The 20,433-nt window shown below is 43.9% G+C and overlaps 1 protein-coding gene across 3 annotated transcripts in view; it reads left to right on the top strand.

The window, feature by feature from the left end:
- The window catches only part of STK32B (serine/threonine kinase 32B), a 404,174-nt gene that overhangs the window by 328,980 nt on the left and 54,761 nt on the right, over positions 1-20,433 (top strand). For 2 of the 3 annotated variants that reach the window (XM_061420790.1, XM_061420792.1), the window contains one exon: positions 5,932-6,021. The exons of the other annotated variant lie outside the window; for it this stretch is intronic. In XM_061420790.1, coding sequence (XP_061276774.1) covers positions 5,932-6,021 — 90 coding nt within the window. The remainder of the gene's footprint in view (positions 1-5,931; positions 6,022-20,433) is intronic. 3 annotated transcript variants of the gene reach the window in all.

Genomic DNA, 20,433 nt, shown 5'->3' with positions numbered 1-20,433 from the left:
CTGTAAACCACCTAAGATGGAGACAGATGTTCATATGAGACTTGACTCTGAATTTCAGGGAAACAAGGCAAAAAAATTATGTGGTAGAAGATCATCTCTTACGCAGGGCCTTCTTGCCATCCTAACTTCTGGTCTAGCGCCCTCTGATGGCTACTACCTGAAGTCCAATCTTGGCTTCTGAGGACAGATCTAAAAGCCTGCCACTGGGTTGACTATCCCCTCCCAAGCAGACTCTCATCTTCTCCCAGGCTGTGGCCTTGTTGGTCCCAGTGAGATCACTCCACTGTCCTCCTTCATTTGGTAAATATCCATACAGAGTTAAGGTAATTTCATTTCAGGAGCTGAGAGGGGTGAAGGGAAGGGAGGGAGCATGGTGGAGCAGGAACAGACACTGGTGCAATGTGGCTGCAGGAGAAGCAAGTGAAAATACAGCAAAATCCAGGATGCTTTGGATGCTTCCTCCTGGAATATGCAAGGAAAATGCAGGAACCAGTCTTCAAAGCAGGAGTCACCGCTACTGGTAATGCTGAGTTGATTCTGTGCATCAGTAATTATTTCCCAGTGCGGGGACTGTGGATGGAACTTTAGCCCTGTATAATCTCCATCATCCCATCCCCCAGTTCCATGGCACAAATAACTGACACATCCTTAGTGTGTAGAGTTTCAAGTGCTCTTCCCCCAAATGCACAGATTGTTGTTGTTGTTCAGTCACTATGTTGTGCCCTACTCTTTGCAACCCCATAATCTGTAGCACACCAGGTTTCCCTGTCCTTCACTCTCTTCTGGAGTTTGATCAAACTCATGTCTATTGAGTCAGTGATGCTATCTAACCAGCTCATCCTCTGCTTCCCCCTTCTCTTGCCTTCAATCTTTCCCAGCATCAGTCTTTTCCAGTGAGTTGGCTCTTCGAAGCAGTGACCAAAATATTGGAGCTTCAGCTTCAGCATCAGTCCTTCCAAAGAATATTCAAGGTTGATTTCCTTTAGGATTGACTGGTTTGATCTCCTTACTGTCCAAGGGGCTCTCAAGAGTCTTCTTCAGCACCACAGTTTGAAAGCATCAATCTTTGGTACTCAGTCTTCTTTATGGTCCATTTCTCACTTCCGTACACTTTTCATGCACATGCCGAGCCTGATGCTGACCCCAGGGAGTACAAAATCACAGAGATGGTGGCTGAGTCTCATCATTTAAGATCTGGTTGAAAAATTGATGCTGCTGTAGTCTTAAAAGTAAAAAATGGAATGTTGTCAGATCCTGTAAATATCATGATAGCTCTAAGAAGTAAATAATGAAGAAAGATGATAGCATTTGCTCACCATATTTCTTTCATTCCATCTTTTATTTGGTCAGTAAGTCAGCCAGTCAACAAACACTTGTTAAGTACTTTTTCCAGATCAGGCCAGTGCTAACATACAGGGGACATAGAAATGAACAAGGGAGGATACCTGGTCTCAAGGAGACAGACACAGCAGATACAGCATAGTGGATGCTAGGATGGAAATGAAAATGGAGAGGAGTTGGGAGGGTCCAGGAGAGAGGCCTAAACCAGTCAGTCTTCCATGGACTAAGTGTGCATGGAATTAATTAAATTGGTATGTCGAAGCCTTAACTCCCAGTGTGATGGCTTTTGGAGCTGAGGCCTTTAGGAAGTAATTGGGTTTGGAAGAAGTCAAAGGATTGGAGCCCCCACAACGGGATTTGTGCTCTATAATGGGATGAAGGGGCTGGAGCTTGCTCTCTCCTCACAATGTGAGGATACAGCAAGAAACCTGCCAAGTAACCCAGGAAGAAACCAAGGACCCTAGCGTGCTGGACTCTGGTCTTGGACTTCCAGGCTCGGATACTGAGGAATAAATGTTGATGTTTACACCACCCAGTCCATGGTAATCTGTTTTAGCAGAGCAAGTCAACTGAGACACAACCCCCCATGGTAGTGAGTTTCCTGTTAGTGGAAGCAATCAAGCAAAGGCTGGATGTCCATCCATCAGGAATACAACTCTTGGGCCAGGTTTTGAAGAATGAATGGAAATCTGCCAGGCAGAGGGCAAAGCTTTCCAAATGGTGTCAAAGTCTTGGAGGTGTGATGAGTTTCCATGTGTTCAGAGAAAGGAGAGAGCAGGGCTGGAGTACAGGATGCACAAACAGGGGTGGGAGGGCAATTGTGGATGATTCTCATTCAAACTTTTACTAATGGATCTCACACCGTATACTGGGCTCATTCTCTCACTGATTGCTGAATGTTTTTAATTTACAGAAAGCAAATAGCCGAAAACTGTTCATATGTGCACACTTTGTAGTAAATTTCCGTTCTCCTGAGAAGGGACTCAGAGGAGACCTCGTATGGCACTAATTTTCACTTTCCCACATCTTGACTCAACCGGTAAAGGAGGCACACCAGGAAGTTTCAGCTCATCAGCTAGCATGGTGTGGAAATCAAAAATGGGGTTCTGCTGTCTGGCACTCCTGCTGGAGGTGACTTGCTGGGAAGACAGGTCTGCTTCAGAGCTGCCCCAGAGCCTCCACCCTGGAGGGCCAGGAGGAAACAAGGACAGGGCCGGGCGACTCCACCCTGAAGGGGGCAACAAGGGGCGGTGGAAGCGCCCACCGGAAAGAAACTAGAGACAAAACATGGCTCTCCACGTTTCAGCTGCCAACCGTGGATGGGTCACTGGTCTCTAGAACTTCAGGCTCGAGGAGGGGGAAGGGCAGGACTTTCCTGGCAGTCCAGTGGTTACGGCCTCACCTTCCAATTCAGGAGGTGCAAATTCAATCTTTGGTCAGGGAACTAAGATCCCACAAGCTTCACGGACAAAAAAGCAAAACCTAAAATAGAAGCAACATCGTAACAAATTCAAGAAAGACTTTAAAAACGATCCACATCCAAAAAATTTTTATAAAAGGGGGGTGGGTAGCCATACCCCACCCCCGACAGAAGTTCTTCAACGACTAACATGAACTTCAGCACCAATTCTGTACCGTTTACGCAACCTTAAACAATAGCAGCTTACATAAATGAGGGATGCATTTTTTCCCCTCTTAATCAGTTTCCCTGCTTTGAGTCTTGCCCCAGTAATCCACACACAAGCCAAAGTGATACAAATGACTGGGATTGTGTCTGTCTTTCTCAAAACCCTCAGGCTTGGGGTAAAAGCCACCTGAGCCCTTTCCCCCTTTCTCCTTCTGGCCTCCTTGCTGGCCCTTGCAAGGTCCTGGTGCTGCCAGTTCCCTCAGCCACCTCACTCCTCCCCCCAGAAGTCCACTGGCTTGCTGCCTCTCTTCTTCAGATCTTTGCTCAAAGGTCACATCCTCAGTCCCTAAACACCCTGTTGAATGCTCACAATTACCCTACCAGGTACTTATTAATATTAGGAGGCTTATAGAGTGAAATAACCTGCTGAAATCTTGTGGTAAGTGGCTGCATGAATTAGGACACCAACAGTGTGTGGCAGACAACAAGGAGCCCAACTCAAATCGCCCTAAGCAACGTGTTTTTCAGCACGTATAACTGAAGCCCAGTGGAATATGGCTTCAGGCAGGGTTTGATCAGGCTTTGGTACCATTTCTCTGCTGTCCTTGCAGCTCTGCCTTCTCCAAAAATGGGCTTCATCTTTAGCTTGTCTTTCTTTGTGGCACCCAATGGCTTCTACAGTTTGGGGCAGGGGTCATTTCCCCACATCACACCAGCCAAAGGCAGAGAATATCACTTTAGATAGCTTCTGGAAGGAAAAGGAAGAAAACGTTTCCTTTCCTGAACCCCCTAGAAAATCATCTCCCCAGTTTTCATGGGCCATGATTTGTTCATATGCTCAGCCTGAGCCAACTATTAAAGCCACCTGGAGACACGTGCTCCATCCCAAAGCCAAATTAAATGCAAAAGTGACTTTTAGAATGATCGATGGAGTATGATCTCTTTATTGCAAGAACAAACCAAAGTCCTGTGATATGTGGATATACATTTGCATAAGCAAAAGCAAGAAAGAATGGAGGAGCTAAATGAATCAGTGTGGTTATGTGGCAGGTAGAGGAGACCCTAGGATGTTGAAAGGAGAAACTCAAACATGTATTTGTATTCTACGATTTATTATAATGAGCTGGCGTTACTTTCATCATGCAAATATTAAAGAATTTTAAGAGTGGGAGAAATGAAACCACATAAAAGCCATCTATATTCTAAGATTCCAGAATTCCGTCCCAAGGGTACTGCTGTGCTTGGAACTGTACAGGTGTGGGGTGCAGAAACCACTCAGATGTCCAGCTACTTTCACATAACTCACAGTCTAAAACTGGACTTGAATTTACTTGTTTGTTAGAACTAGAACTGAGGCAATGGGAGGGTGCAGGGTGGATTGGCCCCAGCTGGAGAAGGGATTGGAGCCACACCTTGGCAGGATAATGCTGCTAAGAGCAATGCTTACAGAAAATGCCCTCATTGTTGTGTGGCAGTATGCTGTAACCATTTCTTGTGTATTAATTCTCTGACTCCTCCCAACAGCCCTCTGAGATGTATATTTTGTTATCATCATCCCCATTTTACAGATGAGAAAACCAAGCCTCAGGGAGCTTAGTATTTATATTGAGGACATAATAAAAATGTTAAAGTTTAGAAGCACTGGTCCAGAGAGTGGAAGCTTCTGATAAATAAATGAGACACTTGAGACCAGACTCCTCCTTTCAGGAAAACAGTAGGTGGGGGAGGGGTGTAAAGAGAGGATACTCATGCCCTGAGGGCACCTTATTCTGTCCACCTGCTCTGGCCAGTGGGGGCCTTAGTACGATACTGATGAACTGAGTAGGGAGGGGGCTTGAGGGTGGAAACCACTTTCTGTCCAGCCTAAAGTAATGGGAGCCGATGGGACATGGATGTCAAGTACCCTAAGAGGGAAGGAAGAGGGACAGGGAGGAAGGAGACAAGGAGATGTGGGGGTGAAGAGAGAAAAGAAAGTGTCAGAAGGAAGGTGGGAGGGGAGAAGGAGGAAAATCCAAATAGTCAGTATTGGTTCTCCAGGGAATCTGGGAACCTACCATCAACAGATGAAGGGGTAAAGAAGATGTGGTTTAGCTATATAACGGAATACCACTCAGCCTTAAAAAAAAAAAGAATGAAAACTTGCCATTTGAAGCGACATGGATGGACCTGGAGGGCCTTATGCTAAGTGTCACCATGCTTTGCATTATCCTTGAATGTTATTCATCTTAGTGTTGAAAGTTTGTACCCTCTTACCAACCTTTCCCTATTTCCTCCTCTTCTAGCCCCTGGCAACCACTTTTCTACTCTCTGTTTCTATAAGTTTGGCTTTTTTTTTTAGATTCCACATACAACTGAGACGGTGCAATATCTGTCCTTCTCTGTCTGACTTCTCACTTAGCATAATGCCCTCAAGGTCCAATACTTAGGTTGCTTCCATGGCTTCAGTTCAGTCTCTCAGTTGTGTCCAACTCTTGCGACCGCATGGACTGCAGCAGGCTTCCCTGGCCATCACCAACTCCCAGAGCTTGCTCAAACTCATGTCCATCGAGTCGGTGATGCCGTCCAACCATCTCATCCTCTGTCATCCCCTTCTCCTCCCGCCTTCAATCTTTCCCAGCATCAGGGTCTTTTCCAGTGAGTTAGTTCTTCACGTCAGGTAGCCAAAGTATTGGAGTTTCAGCTTCAGCATCAGTCCTTCCAATGAATATTCAGGACTGATTTCCTTTAGGATTGACTTGTGATTGTGATTCCACTTATTATTATGATTCCATAGCTTGGCTACTGTCAATGATGTGGCCAGAACAGACCCTCCTAAAGTATCAAATAAACACAAATGTAAATAAAAGTTCTAATATTTTCTTCCTGTACATCCCCCCTTGCATACCACACTGTTAAATCAGACAGGAGATAACCCAGCTGCCTGCAGCTTTTGCTAACTGCTTTTTCTGATTCTCTGTCTCCAGGACACGTTCACATCACAGACTTCAACATAGCGACAGTCGTGAAAGGCGCAGAAAAGGCTTCCTCCATGGCCGGGACCAAGCCCTACATGGGTGAGTGTTCCAGGCCCCCTCAGGCCTCAGCGTTCCTCTCCTGCTACATCCCACCCCTCCCTCAGCCCACCTCCCACTCCCACACCAGACCCCAGCCATGCTCTCTCACACCTTTGGCCCTTACCTAAGCTGTCTGGAGTTCACCTAAACTCATGTCCATTGAGTCGGTAATACCCATCCAACCATCTCATTCTCTGTGGTCCCCTTCTCTTCCTGCCCTCAATCCTTACCAGCATCAGGGTCTTTTCAAATGAGTCAGCTCTTCACATCAGGTGGCCAAAGTATTGGAGTTTCAGCTTCAACATCAGTCCTTCCAATGAACACCCAGGACTGATCTTATTTAGGATGGACTGGTTGGATCTTCTTGCAGTCCAAGGGACTCTCAAGAGTCTTCTCCAGCACCACAGTTCAAAAGCATCAATTCTTCGGCGCTCAGCTTGCTTTATAGTCCAGCTCTCTCATCCATACATGACTACTGGAAGAACCATAGCCTTGACTAAATGGACCTTTGTTGACAAAGTAATGTCTCTGCTTTTTAATATGCTGTCTAAGTTGGTCATAACTTCCTTCCAAGGAGTAAGCATCTTTTCATTTCATGGCCGCAATCACCATCTGCAGTGATTTTGGAGCCCCCGAAAATAAAGTCAGCCACTGTTTCCACTGTTTCCCCATCTATTTACCATGAAGTGATGAGACCGGTTGCCATGCTCTTAGTTTTCTGACTGTTGAGCTTTAAGCCAACTTTTTCATTCTCCTCTTTCACTTTTATCAAGAGGCTCTGTAGTTCCTCTTCACTTTCTTCCATAAGGGTGGTGTCATCTGCATATCTGAGATTATTGATATTTCTCCTGGCAATCTTGATTCCAGCTTGGCTCAGGCTTAAGAAAAAACAAGCAATAAGCCCTTCTTCTTTTTCGTTAAAGTCCAGCGGTGTTGCCAAAATACGTTTTGCTGCTGGTCGTTGCAGGTCTGTATTCTGAAGTATACATTACCCTTCCAATATAGTTTCAGGTTGGCTTTTCTGTAGGACTTTTGATGGAAAGGTCATGTTGCACCAAGTCTTAGTTATGAGGGCTTCCCAGGTGGCTTAGTGTTAAAAAAAACACCCGCCTACTAATGCAGGAGACATAAGAGACGTGGGTTTGATCCCTGGGTTGGGAAGATCTCCTGGAGGAGGGCATGAAAACCCACTTCAGTGTTCTTGCCTGGAAGATCCCATGGACAGAAAACCTTGGTGGGCTATAACATGGGGTCACAAAGAGTCAGGTGTGACTGCAGTGACTTAGCACACACACCGGGTCTTAGTTGTGGGATATTTAGTTGCGGCATGCAGGATCCAGTTCTCCTACCAGGGATGAAACCCAGACCCCCTACACTGGGAACATGGAGTCGCAGCCACTGGACCACAAGGGAAGCTCCCAGAAATGTCTTTTGCTTTAATCCACATTCTGTTCTTTTACTTTCTTTTCTTTGTTAAGGATCCTTATTACCTGAATGTTGGGTCTTCTTTGCCAATCCTCAACATTTGCCATTTTCAAATCTTTTGTCTTTCTTCCTATGTTCAATTTGCTTCTCAATTTTTTATCTTTCTCTTTATTTTAAAGCAGTCTCTATTGTATTTGTTTTGTGTGCTTTCTCATGAAGTATTTGTTTCTGAAATAATTTTCCTTTTTTCTGATGTTTTTTACGAGTCCTCTTATGAGATTTCTGAGTATCTAAATCATAATTTACATGTTCTTTCATGTCTTGCATAATTTTTAATGTCTATATTATTCATTCTTAATGTCTGTATAGTTATCAATTGCTGATGACAAACCATGTCAAAACCTAGATATTTAGAACAGAAGCAATCTTTTATTTATCGCATCTGCTACTTGATTGAGTGGTTTTTCTGCTGGTTTTGGCTAGGCCCACTCATTCAGCTGCTGGGCCAGCCTGCTGCTGCTAAGTCGCTTCAGTCGTGTCCGACTCTGTGCGACACCACAGACGGCAGCCCACCAGGCTCCTCCGTCCATGGGATTTTCCAGGCAAGAGTACTGGAGTGGGACACCTGAAATGAACGGGCCCCTCTCTCTGCATGGTCTTTTATCATCAAGGAGACGAGAGTGAACTTGCTCACATGATGGCAGCAGTTTCAGGAAGGAAAGCCCAACTCTCAAGTGCCTACCGACCCTCTCCTTGCTTCACATTTCCTGATGTCCAATTGGCCAAAGCAAGTGACGTGACAAAGACCAGGGCCCACATGGGAGGGGACTGCGTAGAGTGTGGGTACCTGATGGCCTGATCCATTGGGAACCATTCATGAAACAATCCACCACACTGTCTTTTCTGAGGTACTTTCATTGTCCAGTGTTGTTCTGCTTGCCATTGTCCTTTCTCTTACAATCACTTTGCATGGAATTTCACTTAATGTTGGTTTTCCTGAATCGTTAGAAGATGGTGTGATTCAGGGTAGCTTCTCTAACCGACCTGCCTCTTCTATTGTTTATGTGACATGTCATGTCCCTAGGCAGCTTGCTACCTGGGATTTCCTGGCCCAGTCCTCTTGCCCACTTCCATCTGGACTTCCCCTTTCTTTCATCTGTAGGGCCCCCATCCTGCTTAGTTTTAATTTCACTCCCAACAGTTTCTCCTTGGGATCCTTCCTAGAAGAGAGCTCTGGCTGGATTGAGTGAATGGATTTTGTGTTCCAGACTCCAACTTCTGCAGAACTCACCAAGGACACTTTTCATTCACCTGAGATGGGGCTGGACAAGCCTCTCACTGTTTCAGCTGCTGTTCTCAGACTGGCTATTCTTCCCAGTCAGTGTCTGCTGACTCTTTTGGAGTTCTCTGTCCTCTGGTGCATCATCAGCTGTGTTATTTTTATACAGAAATCACTGCTATAGAGGGCTTATGACTGTTGCTGGTTTGTTCCCATCTGCTTATATTTTGGGGTTTGTGGGAACAACTTAGCTTTATAGTAAGTGTTGCCCATGGTTTTTGCTTTATCTTGTATCTGCTCTGCCAGTGTTTATATGTGGATTGTGGAGATTCAAGAACCATGTCATCACGTCTCCAGAATTGACTCCTTGTGTTACTTGTCACTAACTTAATAAATTACATAATAGTGAAACAATACTTTTTAGTATTTACTATGTGCTAGGCATTCTATCCATAACCTTATTTAAGCCTCATAAACATGCGTGCGTGCTTAGTCACTTCAGTTGTGTCTGGCTCTTTGTGACCCTGGACTGTAGCCTGCCAAGCTTCTGTGTCCATGGGATTCTCCAGGCAAGAATTGTGGAGTGGGTTGCCATGCCCTCCTCCAGGGGATCTTCCCGAGCCAGGGATCAAACTCATGTCTCTTATGTCTCCTGCATGTACAGGCAGGTTCTTTACCACTAGCGCCACCTGGGAAGCCATTCATAAACATAAAGTAGGCACAATTATTTATTCCCACTTTTAGAGTCGAGAAAATGGGTTGAGAGTTAGGTGACCTGCCCAGGTTGACATCGGGATGAGAGCAGAGCCAAGTCAGTGTGAACAGCAGAGGGTATACATATGAGCAGATCTGTCTACTTCAGAGTCCCCTTGGGATGCTAAATACAGACCCCAATACAGCTTTCTTTCTTTTTTTTAAATTTTTTTATAACAGAAGTATTTTTATTTATTTTTATTTTTTACTTTACAATATTGTATTGGTTTTGCCATACATCAACATGAATCTGCCACGGGTGTACACATGTTCCCCATCCTGAACCCCACTCCCACCTCCCTCCCCATACCATCCCTCTGGGTCATCTCTGTGCACCAGCCCCAAGCATCCTGTATCCTGCATCAAACCTGGACTGGCGATTTGTTTCTTATATGATATTATACATGTTTCAATGCCATTCTCCCAAATCATCCCACCCTCTCCCTCTCCCACAGAGTCCAAAAGACTGTTCTATACATCTGTGTCTCTTTTGCTGTCTCACATACAGGGTTATCGTTACCATCTTTCTAAAATCCATATATATGCATTAGTATACTGTCCCAATACAGCTTTCATTGTTGACGATCCTTCTGAAATCCCTTTCCAGAAGAATCTAGGTCTGAGGCAGTTCTGGAGGTCAGATCTGCAGTAAGATCCAACAGAGATCAGATGGGCAGGACTTGGAGATGGAGAATGGCAGTGAAGGAGGGGGCAAAGCTGCCTCCAGGCCTCTGGGTCTAGCAGCAGAGTGGATTCCAGGGAGGCTCCCGTGCAGAGAGCACCACAGGAGGGGCGAGTGCGAGGGATGGTGGGAAGGATGGACTTGGAGGCGAGGTGTCTGTAGGAACTTCCGGACATTCGGATGTACTCCAAGCATCTGGAGAGTGGTGTGGACTCAGTCTGTGCATTGAGAGTTACCGTCATGGAGATGCAGCAAAGCCAAGGCAGTGGGAGAGAAAAACACTGGTTCTAAGCCCAGGAGCATCTTGCCCGAAGGGGTGGAGAGAGGCCAGAAGAGTCATCATCTGCAGAGGGAACATGGAGGAGAGGGGAGAAGAATCTCCCATTTGGAGCCGCCTCCATAATCCTATAGATTAGTTCCTACTGCCTTTAGGCTATTTCCAAAAAGAAAATTGATCTCTAGGAAATTGGGTTCTTGACCACTGGAGAAGTTCAAGACAGTGTTCTCCCAATGCTGACCTTTCAGCCCCTGCTTTACCGCCATTCAGAGCAGACTTCCCTGGGTGCCTCGGCTTCCCACTCCTGTCTGAGGCTCCTCTGTCCTTGCTCTTAGCCTCTGGGAAAGCAGGCCCATGGTGACCCAGCTGGCCACTCTCTACAGTGGCCCCACCTTCCAAAGGGAGAAGAAAGCTGGACATGTATTGTGATCCCATCACATGTCTGTCATCACGTTTAATCCCCAGAAGATCCAGGAGAGTTTTTCATATCTCTCTCATTTTATATAAGAGTAAGCTGAGGCCCAGAGAGGTTAATTAACCTACGCTGAATCACACAGCTGCCAAGGGATAGAGCCAGAATTTGAAGCCACATGTATATGGGTCTGAAGTCCCTGCTTTTTTTAAAAAAAATGTTTAATGAAATATAGTTGATTTATGATGTCATGTTAGTTTCAGGTATACAACGAAGTGATTCAGTTATGTGTCTGTGTGTGTGTATATATATATATATATAGAAAGAGAATGTTAAAAAATATTGTTTTAAACATTCTCTTTTCTCTTAGGTTATTGCAATATATTGAGTATAGTTCTCTTCATTATGTAGTAGGTCCTTGTTGGTTATCTATTTTATATATGCTATGCTATGCTATGCTAAGTCACTTCAGTCGTGTCCGACTCTGTGTGACCCCATAGACAGCAGCCCACCAGGCTCCCCCATCCCTGGGATTCTCCAGGCAAGAACACTGGAGTGGGTTGCCATTCCTTCTCTAATACATGAAAGTGAAAAGTGAAAGTGAAGTCGCTCAGTCGTGTCCCACTCTCAGTGACCCCATGGACTGCAGGCTACCAGGCTCCTCTGTCCATGGGATTTTCCAGGCAAGAGTACTGGAGTGGGGTGCCATTGCCTTCTCCGATTTTATATATAGTAGTGTGTATATATTTATCCCAAACACCTAATTTATGCCTCCCCCACTTTCCCTGGGTAACCATAAGCTTTTTATGTCTATAAGTCTATTTCTGTTTTGTAAATAAGTTTATTCATATCATTTTTTTGGATTCCACATATAAGCAATATCATATGGTATTTGTCTTTCTCTGTTGGGTTTTTTCACTTAGTTTGACAATCTCTAGGCCCATCAATGTTGCTGTAAATGATGTCATTTCATTCTTTATGTGAAGTACTGTTCCATGGTATATATACAGATATATAATATACACACACACCTCATCTTCTTTAGGTTTCCCAAGTGGTGCTAGTGGTAAAGAGCCTACCGACCAATGCAGGAGACATGAGAAGTGTGGGTTCGATCGCTGGATTGGGAAGATCCCCTGGAGGAGGGCATGGCAACCCATTCCAGTATTCTTGCCTGGAGAATCCCAGGGAGAGAGGAGCCTGGCAGCTACAGTCCGTAGGGTCACAAAGAGTCAGACATGATGGAAGTGACTTAGCACACACGCATCTTCTTTATCCATTTGGCTGTTGATGGACACTTGCCTCCAAAGTTCATGCTTTTGACACTATACCAAGTTGCCTTTTGACACTGAGTTCTTGAATCAGAAAGCCACATTTCTCAGACAAGAGAAAGGTGTATTATCCCAGCTGTACCTGGGATTCCGGACTTCTGGTGTCCTTCTAATTAAGGGGTCTTTGGTACTGAATTGATAAACAAATGTGCAGGAGAGGCTTTTGTGAGATTTGGAAAGTGCAACTTATTTACCAAAAGGAAATAATTTCAGAGACCATAGGGGTTGGCAGTGCCAGGCAGTAGGAGGTTAGTAGGGAAGATGAGGGTGAGGGGAAAACTCTCTCAATCAAGTCACATTCTGCAGTTCCCAGGGCTGTAAATTCCTGCTACCAAGCGGCAGCTTTGTTGACTTCGTTCACTTGAGCTATTTGGTTCAAAGGCCCAATAACAAGTTCCCAGAATGTTCCAAACATGCATTCAGGGAACGGGCTGATGAGTAAGCTCCCAAAGGTTGCTCATGAAGAATGATCCCAGAAGAAACATTTGCATAGAGCTGAATTTTCATTAATTAAAAAAGCAGATGGAATTCACAAACAGGGAAAAAAAGAACTCTCTGAAAGGTGCCAGATTAGAAGTAAGAAATGTTCCAGCAGCTGTCTGGGGCTTCAGTTTATCCATCTGAAGTGAGATGAAGAACTGAGCATTCTTTCAGCAAACATGGAATGTTTGCATGTCAGGAGTGCAGGGCTCAGAGTCAGGCATTGGGCCCCAGGGACTTGGCATCTCTGGGACAGACAGCTGTGAAGGCCTGCATATAAGCTGATCCCTGTCAAGAAAGACTCCCCAGAATGGGACCATCTGAATTAGACTCACAGGGTGTGTTCACAGCTCACCTGCCGGGTGAGGGTAAGGAGAGGCCATTCCAGTCCATGCAAAGGCATGGATGGGGTCATAACATGGTGGTCTGGGAGACCCTAGTGGTCCTGTTTTTTAATAGCTTTATAGAATTAGAGGAGGTGGGAGGGAGAGACGAGACAGACCAAAGCACCAGGGTCTTGAATGCCATAATAAGGGCCATGGAACCAGAAGATATGCCAATGCCAGAGACGGTCATGATCAGACTCATGGGATCAGCCTCAAGGGTGTCCTTGGAGAAGCAAACAGGTAACTGAGCTTGCCAGGAATGGGTCTCGATGAAGCATGGGCTTCAGCATCGGGCAGTTTGAGTATCTTCTGCTTAGAGACTAGATGAACTAAGATAAATTACATTATCCAGTATAAGGTACATGAAGCACCCAGCATGGTGAAGGATGAACCACGGGACCTGATAGTGTCTTCATCTGAGAAATGGGACTAATGGTTATGCAAGAATGGCAACCCACTCCAGTATTCTTGCCTGGAGAATTCCGTGGACAGAGGAGCCTGGAGGGCTACAGTCCATGGGGTCACAAAGAGTTGGACACGACTGAGTGACTAACTTCCCTGGTGGCTAAAGAATCCGCCTGCATTGTGGGAGACCTGGGTTCGATCCCTGGGTTGGGAAGATCCCCTGGAGGAGGCATGGCAACACTCCAGTACTCTTGCCTGGAGAATCCCTGTGGACAGAGGAGCCTGGTGGGCTACAGTCCATGGGGTTGCAAAGAGTTGGACACTAACGACTAAGCACTAACTGACACTGAACTTCTAAGCACACAGATTGACTAACACTTTCAATTGGCCTTAGTAGGCTGTTTGTGAGGAGTTCACGATGTGACTGTGGAAGACCAGTACGTGACGTAACGCCAAGTGTAGATACATCACACTGGTAGCTAAGATTACTACTGTTGCACTTGTCATTGTTATCCTTCAGATGCTTGATTAGTTGCTATATGTTAAGCCCTGGGAATCCAGAGCCAGAAATGACATTTCCTTGCCTTATGGAGCTTGCAGTCTAGTCAAGAAAACAGACTCAAAACAGATCCTAATTCACGGTTACAGCTGGATGGATTGGGAGTAGGTGGGGGTGGGGGGGAGTGCCCTGGGAGACCAGGGGGCTGTCCTTTCCCCAGTGAGCAAACACACTCACTGTGTTGAGTTGTTGTGGAGGCACCATGGCCCATGGCCACGCTTGTGCTTTCCTTGTAGAAATGATGGAGGTTAGAGGAAGTGAAGCGTGCTGCCCTCTGTGCCAGAGAAAGTGACAGAGTCAGCATTCAGACTCAGGTCAGTGAGGCTCCAAGACCCAGTATCTTCCCTGAGGACCTGCCAGTCATCCATCCATCCATTCGACAGAGATTTGTTGAGCACCTTCCACATGGCAGGCAGGGTTCTACAGGCTGGAAATACATCTGTGAACAAAATATTCCTGCCCTCATTGGTTTGGCTGTTTGTGAGAGAGACAATCACATTGCAAATCATCAAACCAATAAACATAGTTTGAGATGTTTATTTTTGAGGAAGAATTTCCATGCAGCAAAATGCACTCTTTTAGTGTATAATACTGTGAATTTGGACAAACACAGTCATGCAGCCACCACCATAACAAAGACAGAGAAAAAGTTCCAGCACCTCTAAAATTCTCTTATCACAGTCCCTGGGAGCTAGTGATCAGTACCCCTATAACTTGTACTAGTCCAGAAAGTCATAAAAACAGAGCCATATTGTCTATAACTTTGGGAATCTAGCTTTTTTTTTTACTCAGAATGCTGTGTTTGAGACTTAGCTATGTTGCAGGGATCAGCAGTTTTCCTTTTGTTTGCTGAGTAGGACTCCTTTGGATGAATGAAAGTGAAAGTGAAAGTCGCTCAGTCATGTCTGACTCTCTGCAATCCCATGGACTATACAGTCCATGGAATTCTCCAGGCCAGAATGCTGGAGTGGGTAGCCTTTCCCTTCTTCAGGGGATCTCCCCAACCCAGGAGTCGAACCCAGGTCTCCCACACTGCAGGTGGATTCTTTAACCAGCTGAACCACAAAGACAGTGAAAGAGAGAAAGTGAAGTCGCTCAGTCATGTCCGACTCTTTGCGGCCCCGTGGACTGTAGCCCACCAGGCTCCTCGGTCCATGGGATTCTCCAGACAAGAATACTGGAGTGGGTTGCCATTTCTTTCTCCAGGGGATCTTCCCTACCCAGGAATTGAACCTCGGTCTCCCGCATTCCAGGCAGACGCTTTAATCTCTGAGCCACAAGGGAAGCCCCAAATACACATCCAGTATGTATATTGAATGAATATACATAATCAGTTTATCCATCCACCAGCTGTAGGGCATTTGAGTGGTTTCCAGTTTTACAAAATTAAAGATAAACTGTTTACATGCAGGTTTTTATACAAATTTTAGCATCTAGTTGTTGTTATTCAGTTGCAAAGTCATGTCAGATTCTGCAATCCCATGGACTGCAGCACACCAGGCTCCTCTGTCCTCCATGATCTCCTCCTCTGTCCTCCACTATCTCCTGGAGTTTGCTCAAATTCATGTCCATTGAGTCGGTGATGCTATCTAACCATCCTATCCTCTGCCTCCCCCTTCTCCCTTTGCCTTCAATCTTTCCCAGAATCAGGGTCTTTTCCAATGAGTCGTCTCTTCACATCAGGTGGCCAAAGTATTGGAGCTTCAGCTTCAGCATCAGTCCTTCCAATGAATATTCAAGACTGATTTCCTTTAGGATTGACTTAAGTTGCTACTTCTATAGAATAATTAGTTAGAAGTGGGATTCTTGGATCCTATCCATGCACCTTCTTTGTGAAGTATGTGCTCACATCATTGGCCATTAATTTATTGGATTGACTGACTTTTATTATATATTCTGGTTATAAGTCCTTTACCAGACATGTTTGCAAATATTTTCACCAGTCAGTGGATTATCTTTCTATTACATTAATAGAGTCTTTTAAAAGGCAGATGTTTTAAATTCAAATAAAGTCCAATTTCTTTTTCATTTATTGATCATGTACTGGCTGTCATATCTAAGCATCTTTTCCTCCATCACTGCTGCTGCTACTGCTGCTAAGTCACTTCAGTCATGTCCGACTGTGTGTGACCGCATAGACGGCAGCCCAGCAGGCTCCCCCGTCCCTGGGATTCTCCAGGCAAGAGTACTGGAGTGGGGTGCCATTGCCTTCTCCCTCCTCCCTCACATAAGTTCGAAAAGATTTTCTCCTTTGTTTTCTCATAGAAGTTTTATACTTTTGCATTTTATATTTAGAGCTATAGTCCATTTTGAACTCACTTTTGAATATGATGTGAAGGTTCATTTATTTGCAAAGACTGTTCAGTTGTTCTATCCAGCACCATTTGTTGCAAAGACAGTTCTTTCTCTATTGCACTGGCCTTGCAACTTCATCAACACTCAACTGACCATAAATGTATGGGTCTATTTTCTGGATTCCATTGATCTATTTGTTTATGCTTTGGCCAGTCTCATACTTTTCCAGTTGCTTCATAGTAATATTTAAATCAGGTAGTGAAAGTCCTTTAATTTTTTCTTCTTTTCAAAATTATTTGAGCTGTTCCTATACCCTTTGCCTTTTCATGTAAATTTTATCATAGAATCAGATTGCTGATTTCTACCCCCACCCCCAAAAAAAGTCCTGATGGCTTTTGTTAGGATTACACTGAATCTAGGTCAGTTTAGAAAGAAGTGACAACCTAACAATGTTGAGTCTTCCAATCCATGAAGGCAGAATCTCTATCCATATGTTTAGATGACCTTGGATTCTTTTATAGTTTTCAGCCTACCAATCTTGCAAATATTTTGTTACAAGTAGACCTGTCTTAGGCTTCCCTTATAGCACAGTTGGTAAAGAATCCACCTGCAATGCAGGAGACCTAGGTTTGATCCCTGGGTTGGGAAGATCCCCTGGAGAAGGGAAAGGCTACTGACTCCAGTATTCTGGTCTGGAGAATTTCATGGACTGTATAGTCCATGGAGTCACAAAAAGTCGGACACGACTAAGTGACCTTCCCTCACTCACTCACTCAGGCCTTATCTTATGAATTTTGGATGCTATCCAAATGGCGTATTTTTAAAAAATTCAGTTCCATGTCATTCATTGCTAATCTTTAAAGACACAATTGATTTTTGTGTGTTGACCTGATATCCCGTAATTTTGCTGAATTCACTTATCAGTTCCAGCAGGTGTTTTAGTAAATTCTTTGAATTTTTTATGTAGGCAGTAAAGGCAGTTTTACTTTCTCCTATCCAATCTGCATGCCTTTCTTTGTCTTATTGCCCTGTCTAGAACATTTACACTTGGTCTTGATCCTGATTTTTGTCGTAAATCAATTAGTTGTGGGGTTTTTGTTTGTTTGTCTTCCTGCTAGGTATGATATTAGCTATAAGGTTTTTGTAGTTGCTTTTCATCAGATTAAGGAAATTTCCTTCTATTTCCAATTTTCTAAGTTTTTAAAAATCATAAATGAATGTCAAATTTTCTCAAATATCTTTTCTGTGACTATTAAGATAATCATATGGTTTCTCTTCCATAGTCCCTTGAAATACATTTATTTTAGAATATTGAACAAGCCTTCTATTCCCAGAGTAAATCCCACATGGTCATAATGTATTTTCCTTTTTATATAATGCTATAATCAATTTGCTGATATCTCATTTACAATATTTACATCTAGGTTCATGGGGAATATTTATAATCTTCTTGTAACTTTCTTGTGTAGTTTTGGTATCAGAGAAATGCTGGCAGTGTAAGTTGGAAAATGCTCCCTCCTACTCTGCTTTGTGGAAAAATTTGTGGAGAACTGGTATTATTTTTAGCATATTTGATTGAATTGACCACTGAAGCCACTTGGGCATGCAGTTCTTTGCAGGAAAGTTTTTAACTATGACTTTGATTTCTTTAATAGACTTGATCAATTCTATCTGTTTTTTCTTAAGTAAGAAAAACCATGTAAATCTTAAATAAGATTTCATCATTTATGTTTCAAGAAATTTCTCTGTTTCATTTCACTTTTCATGTATTTGGGTTATCAGTTCAATTCAGTTCAGTCACTCAGTCATGTCTGATTCTTTGCGACCCCATGGGCCGCAGCATACCAGGTCTCCCTGTCCATCACAACCTCAGAGTCCACTGAAACCCATGTCCATTGAGTCGGTGATGCCATCCAACCATCTTCTCCTCTTTCGTCCCCTTCTCCTCCTGCCCTCAATCTTTCCCAGCATCAGGGTCTTTTCCAATGAGTCAGCTCTTCACATCGGGTGTCCAAAGTATTGGAGTTTCAGCTTCAACATCAGTCTTTCCAATGAATACCCAGGACTGATCTCCTTTAGGATAGACTGGTTGGATCTCCTTGCAGTCCAAGGGACTCTCAAGAGTCTTCTCCAACAGCACAGTTCAAAAGCATCAATTCTTTGGCACTCAGCTTTCTTTATAATCCAACTCTCACATCCATACATGACCATTGTTAGGCTCAGAGTGACTATTTCCAACTCTTACATTTTCAACAGAAGCAGAATTGTTTGAGGTCTTTATAAGAATTATGTTGCAGAAAGACAGGTGCTGATGAGACAGATGGATTCGATTGGAGGGGACAGGATAACACTGATGAGGATGTGAACTTTCAGCTGGGTTCTAAAGGACAGGTAGATGTTGTGCAGTACAAAAGGGGGAAAAGCATTGCAGGAAATGGAATTGTATTTTCCTAGACCCTGAGGTAAGAAGGAGCTTGTCACATAGAAAGAACTAGAAGGAAGCTACGTTGGCCTGATAAAGTAGACAAGGAGAGGGAGCCTGGAGGCATGGCAGGGCCAGATCATGTGGTTCTTGTATACCAACCAAAGCTTTGGACAGTGTGAAATTTTAATGAGCAATATTGGCCTCAGATAAACAGGAAATTCTGGAATCCTTTAAGAAAGCAGCACTGTCTAAATGAACTTAATCAGCCTGACATGCCATTTGGATGTTTATCCCGTTTCACATATTGACTGTAAAATGCACTGGATTCCAATCCTGTGCTTTCAGTTAGCACTTTCCATCATTCTCTAGAAAACTTTCCGAAGGTCTTTTTTGTTAATCTGTTACTTTAATCTGACACATTTCACATGAAGTAGATTTCTGCTACTGGTACATCATTTATTTCTGTACCTCGTCATAACTTCAGACATGCAGATGACACCACCCTAATGGCAAAAAGCGAAGAGAAATTAAAGAAACTCTTAATGAAAGTGAAAGACGAGAATGAAGAAGCTGGCTTAAAACTCAACATTAAAAAAAATGATTTAAAAAATGAAGATCATGGCATCTGGTCCCATCACTTCATGGCAAATAGATGGGGAAACAATGGTAACAGTGACAGACTTTATTTTGGGGGGCTCCAAAATCACTGCAGATGGTGACTGTAGCCGTGAAATTAAAAGACACTTGCTTCTTGGAAGAAAAACTATGACAAACCTAGATAGCATGTTAGAAAGCAGAGACATTACTTTGCCAACAAAGGTCTGTATTGTCAATGCTATGGTTTTCCAGTAGTCATGTACACATGTGAGAGCTGGACAATAAAAAAATGCTGAGCACCAAAGAATTGATGCCTTCTAACTGAGGTGCTGGAGAAGACTCTTGAGAGTCCCTTGGACTGCAAGGAGATCAAACCAGTCAATCCTAAAAGAAATCAGTCCTGAATATTCATTGAAAGAACTGATGCTGAAGCTGAAGCTCCAATACTTTGGCCACCTGATGCGAAGAACTAACTCATTTGAAAAGACCCTGATGCTGGGAAAAATTGAAGACAGGAGAACAGACGGCAGAGGGCGAGATGGTTGGATGGCATCACCAACTCAATGGACATGAGTTTGAGCAAACTCTGGGAGATAATGAAGGACAGGAAAGCCTGGCGTGCTGCAGTCCACGAGGTCACAAAGAGTCAGACATGACTGAGCAACTGAACAACAGCATCAGACCTTCTGTATTTACTCACCCAATTAAGCTTCCCCTGCTTTTCCTCTTATGCAGACAGGTGAGATCCTACTGGTCCACACTGGAACAGTGTCTTACATACTTTAATAAAACAAGTCTTCTGTTGCTATTAATGCTATTTGTATCACCAAATAAAAAGAAATTATCAGATTGACACAGCAGTTTCATTTCATCTCGAATTAATATGTGTGTGACACCTGATTTCATCTCCAAGGTAAAAAGCCAAAGGAACATGAATTACCCTAAGGGATACAGACAGAGGCCAGTCATCCTGCTTATCTCTGCTTTTCACGGCTTTTCTACAAACTCTAATCAAAGAATGATGATGGAACTCTGAATCATCTGGGGACATGTACAGCATGTCCATCCGTTAGTTGGTCTTTCATTTATGGATGTATTTCATTTCT

This window comes from Bos javanicus, chromosome 6 (genome assembly GCF_032452875.1).
Source record: "Bos javanicus breed banteng chromosome 6, ARS-OSU_banteng_1.0, whole genome shotgun sequence".
In the NCBI taxonomy this organism is placed as follows: domain Eukaryota; kingdom Metazoa; phylum Chordata; class Mammalia; order Artiodactyla; family Bovidae; genus Bos; species Bos javanicus.
Note: the sequence above shows the minus strand (reverse complement) of the source record. Positions and strands in the feature narration are given on the sequence as shown.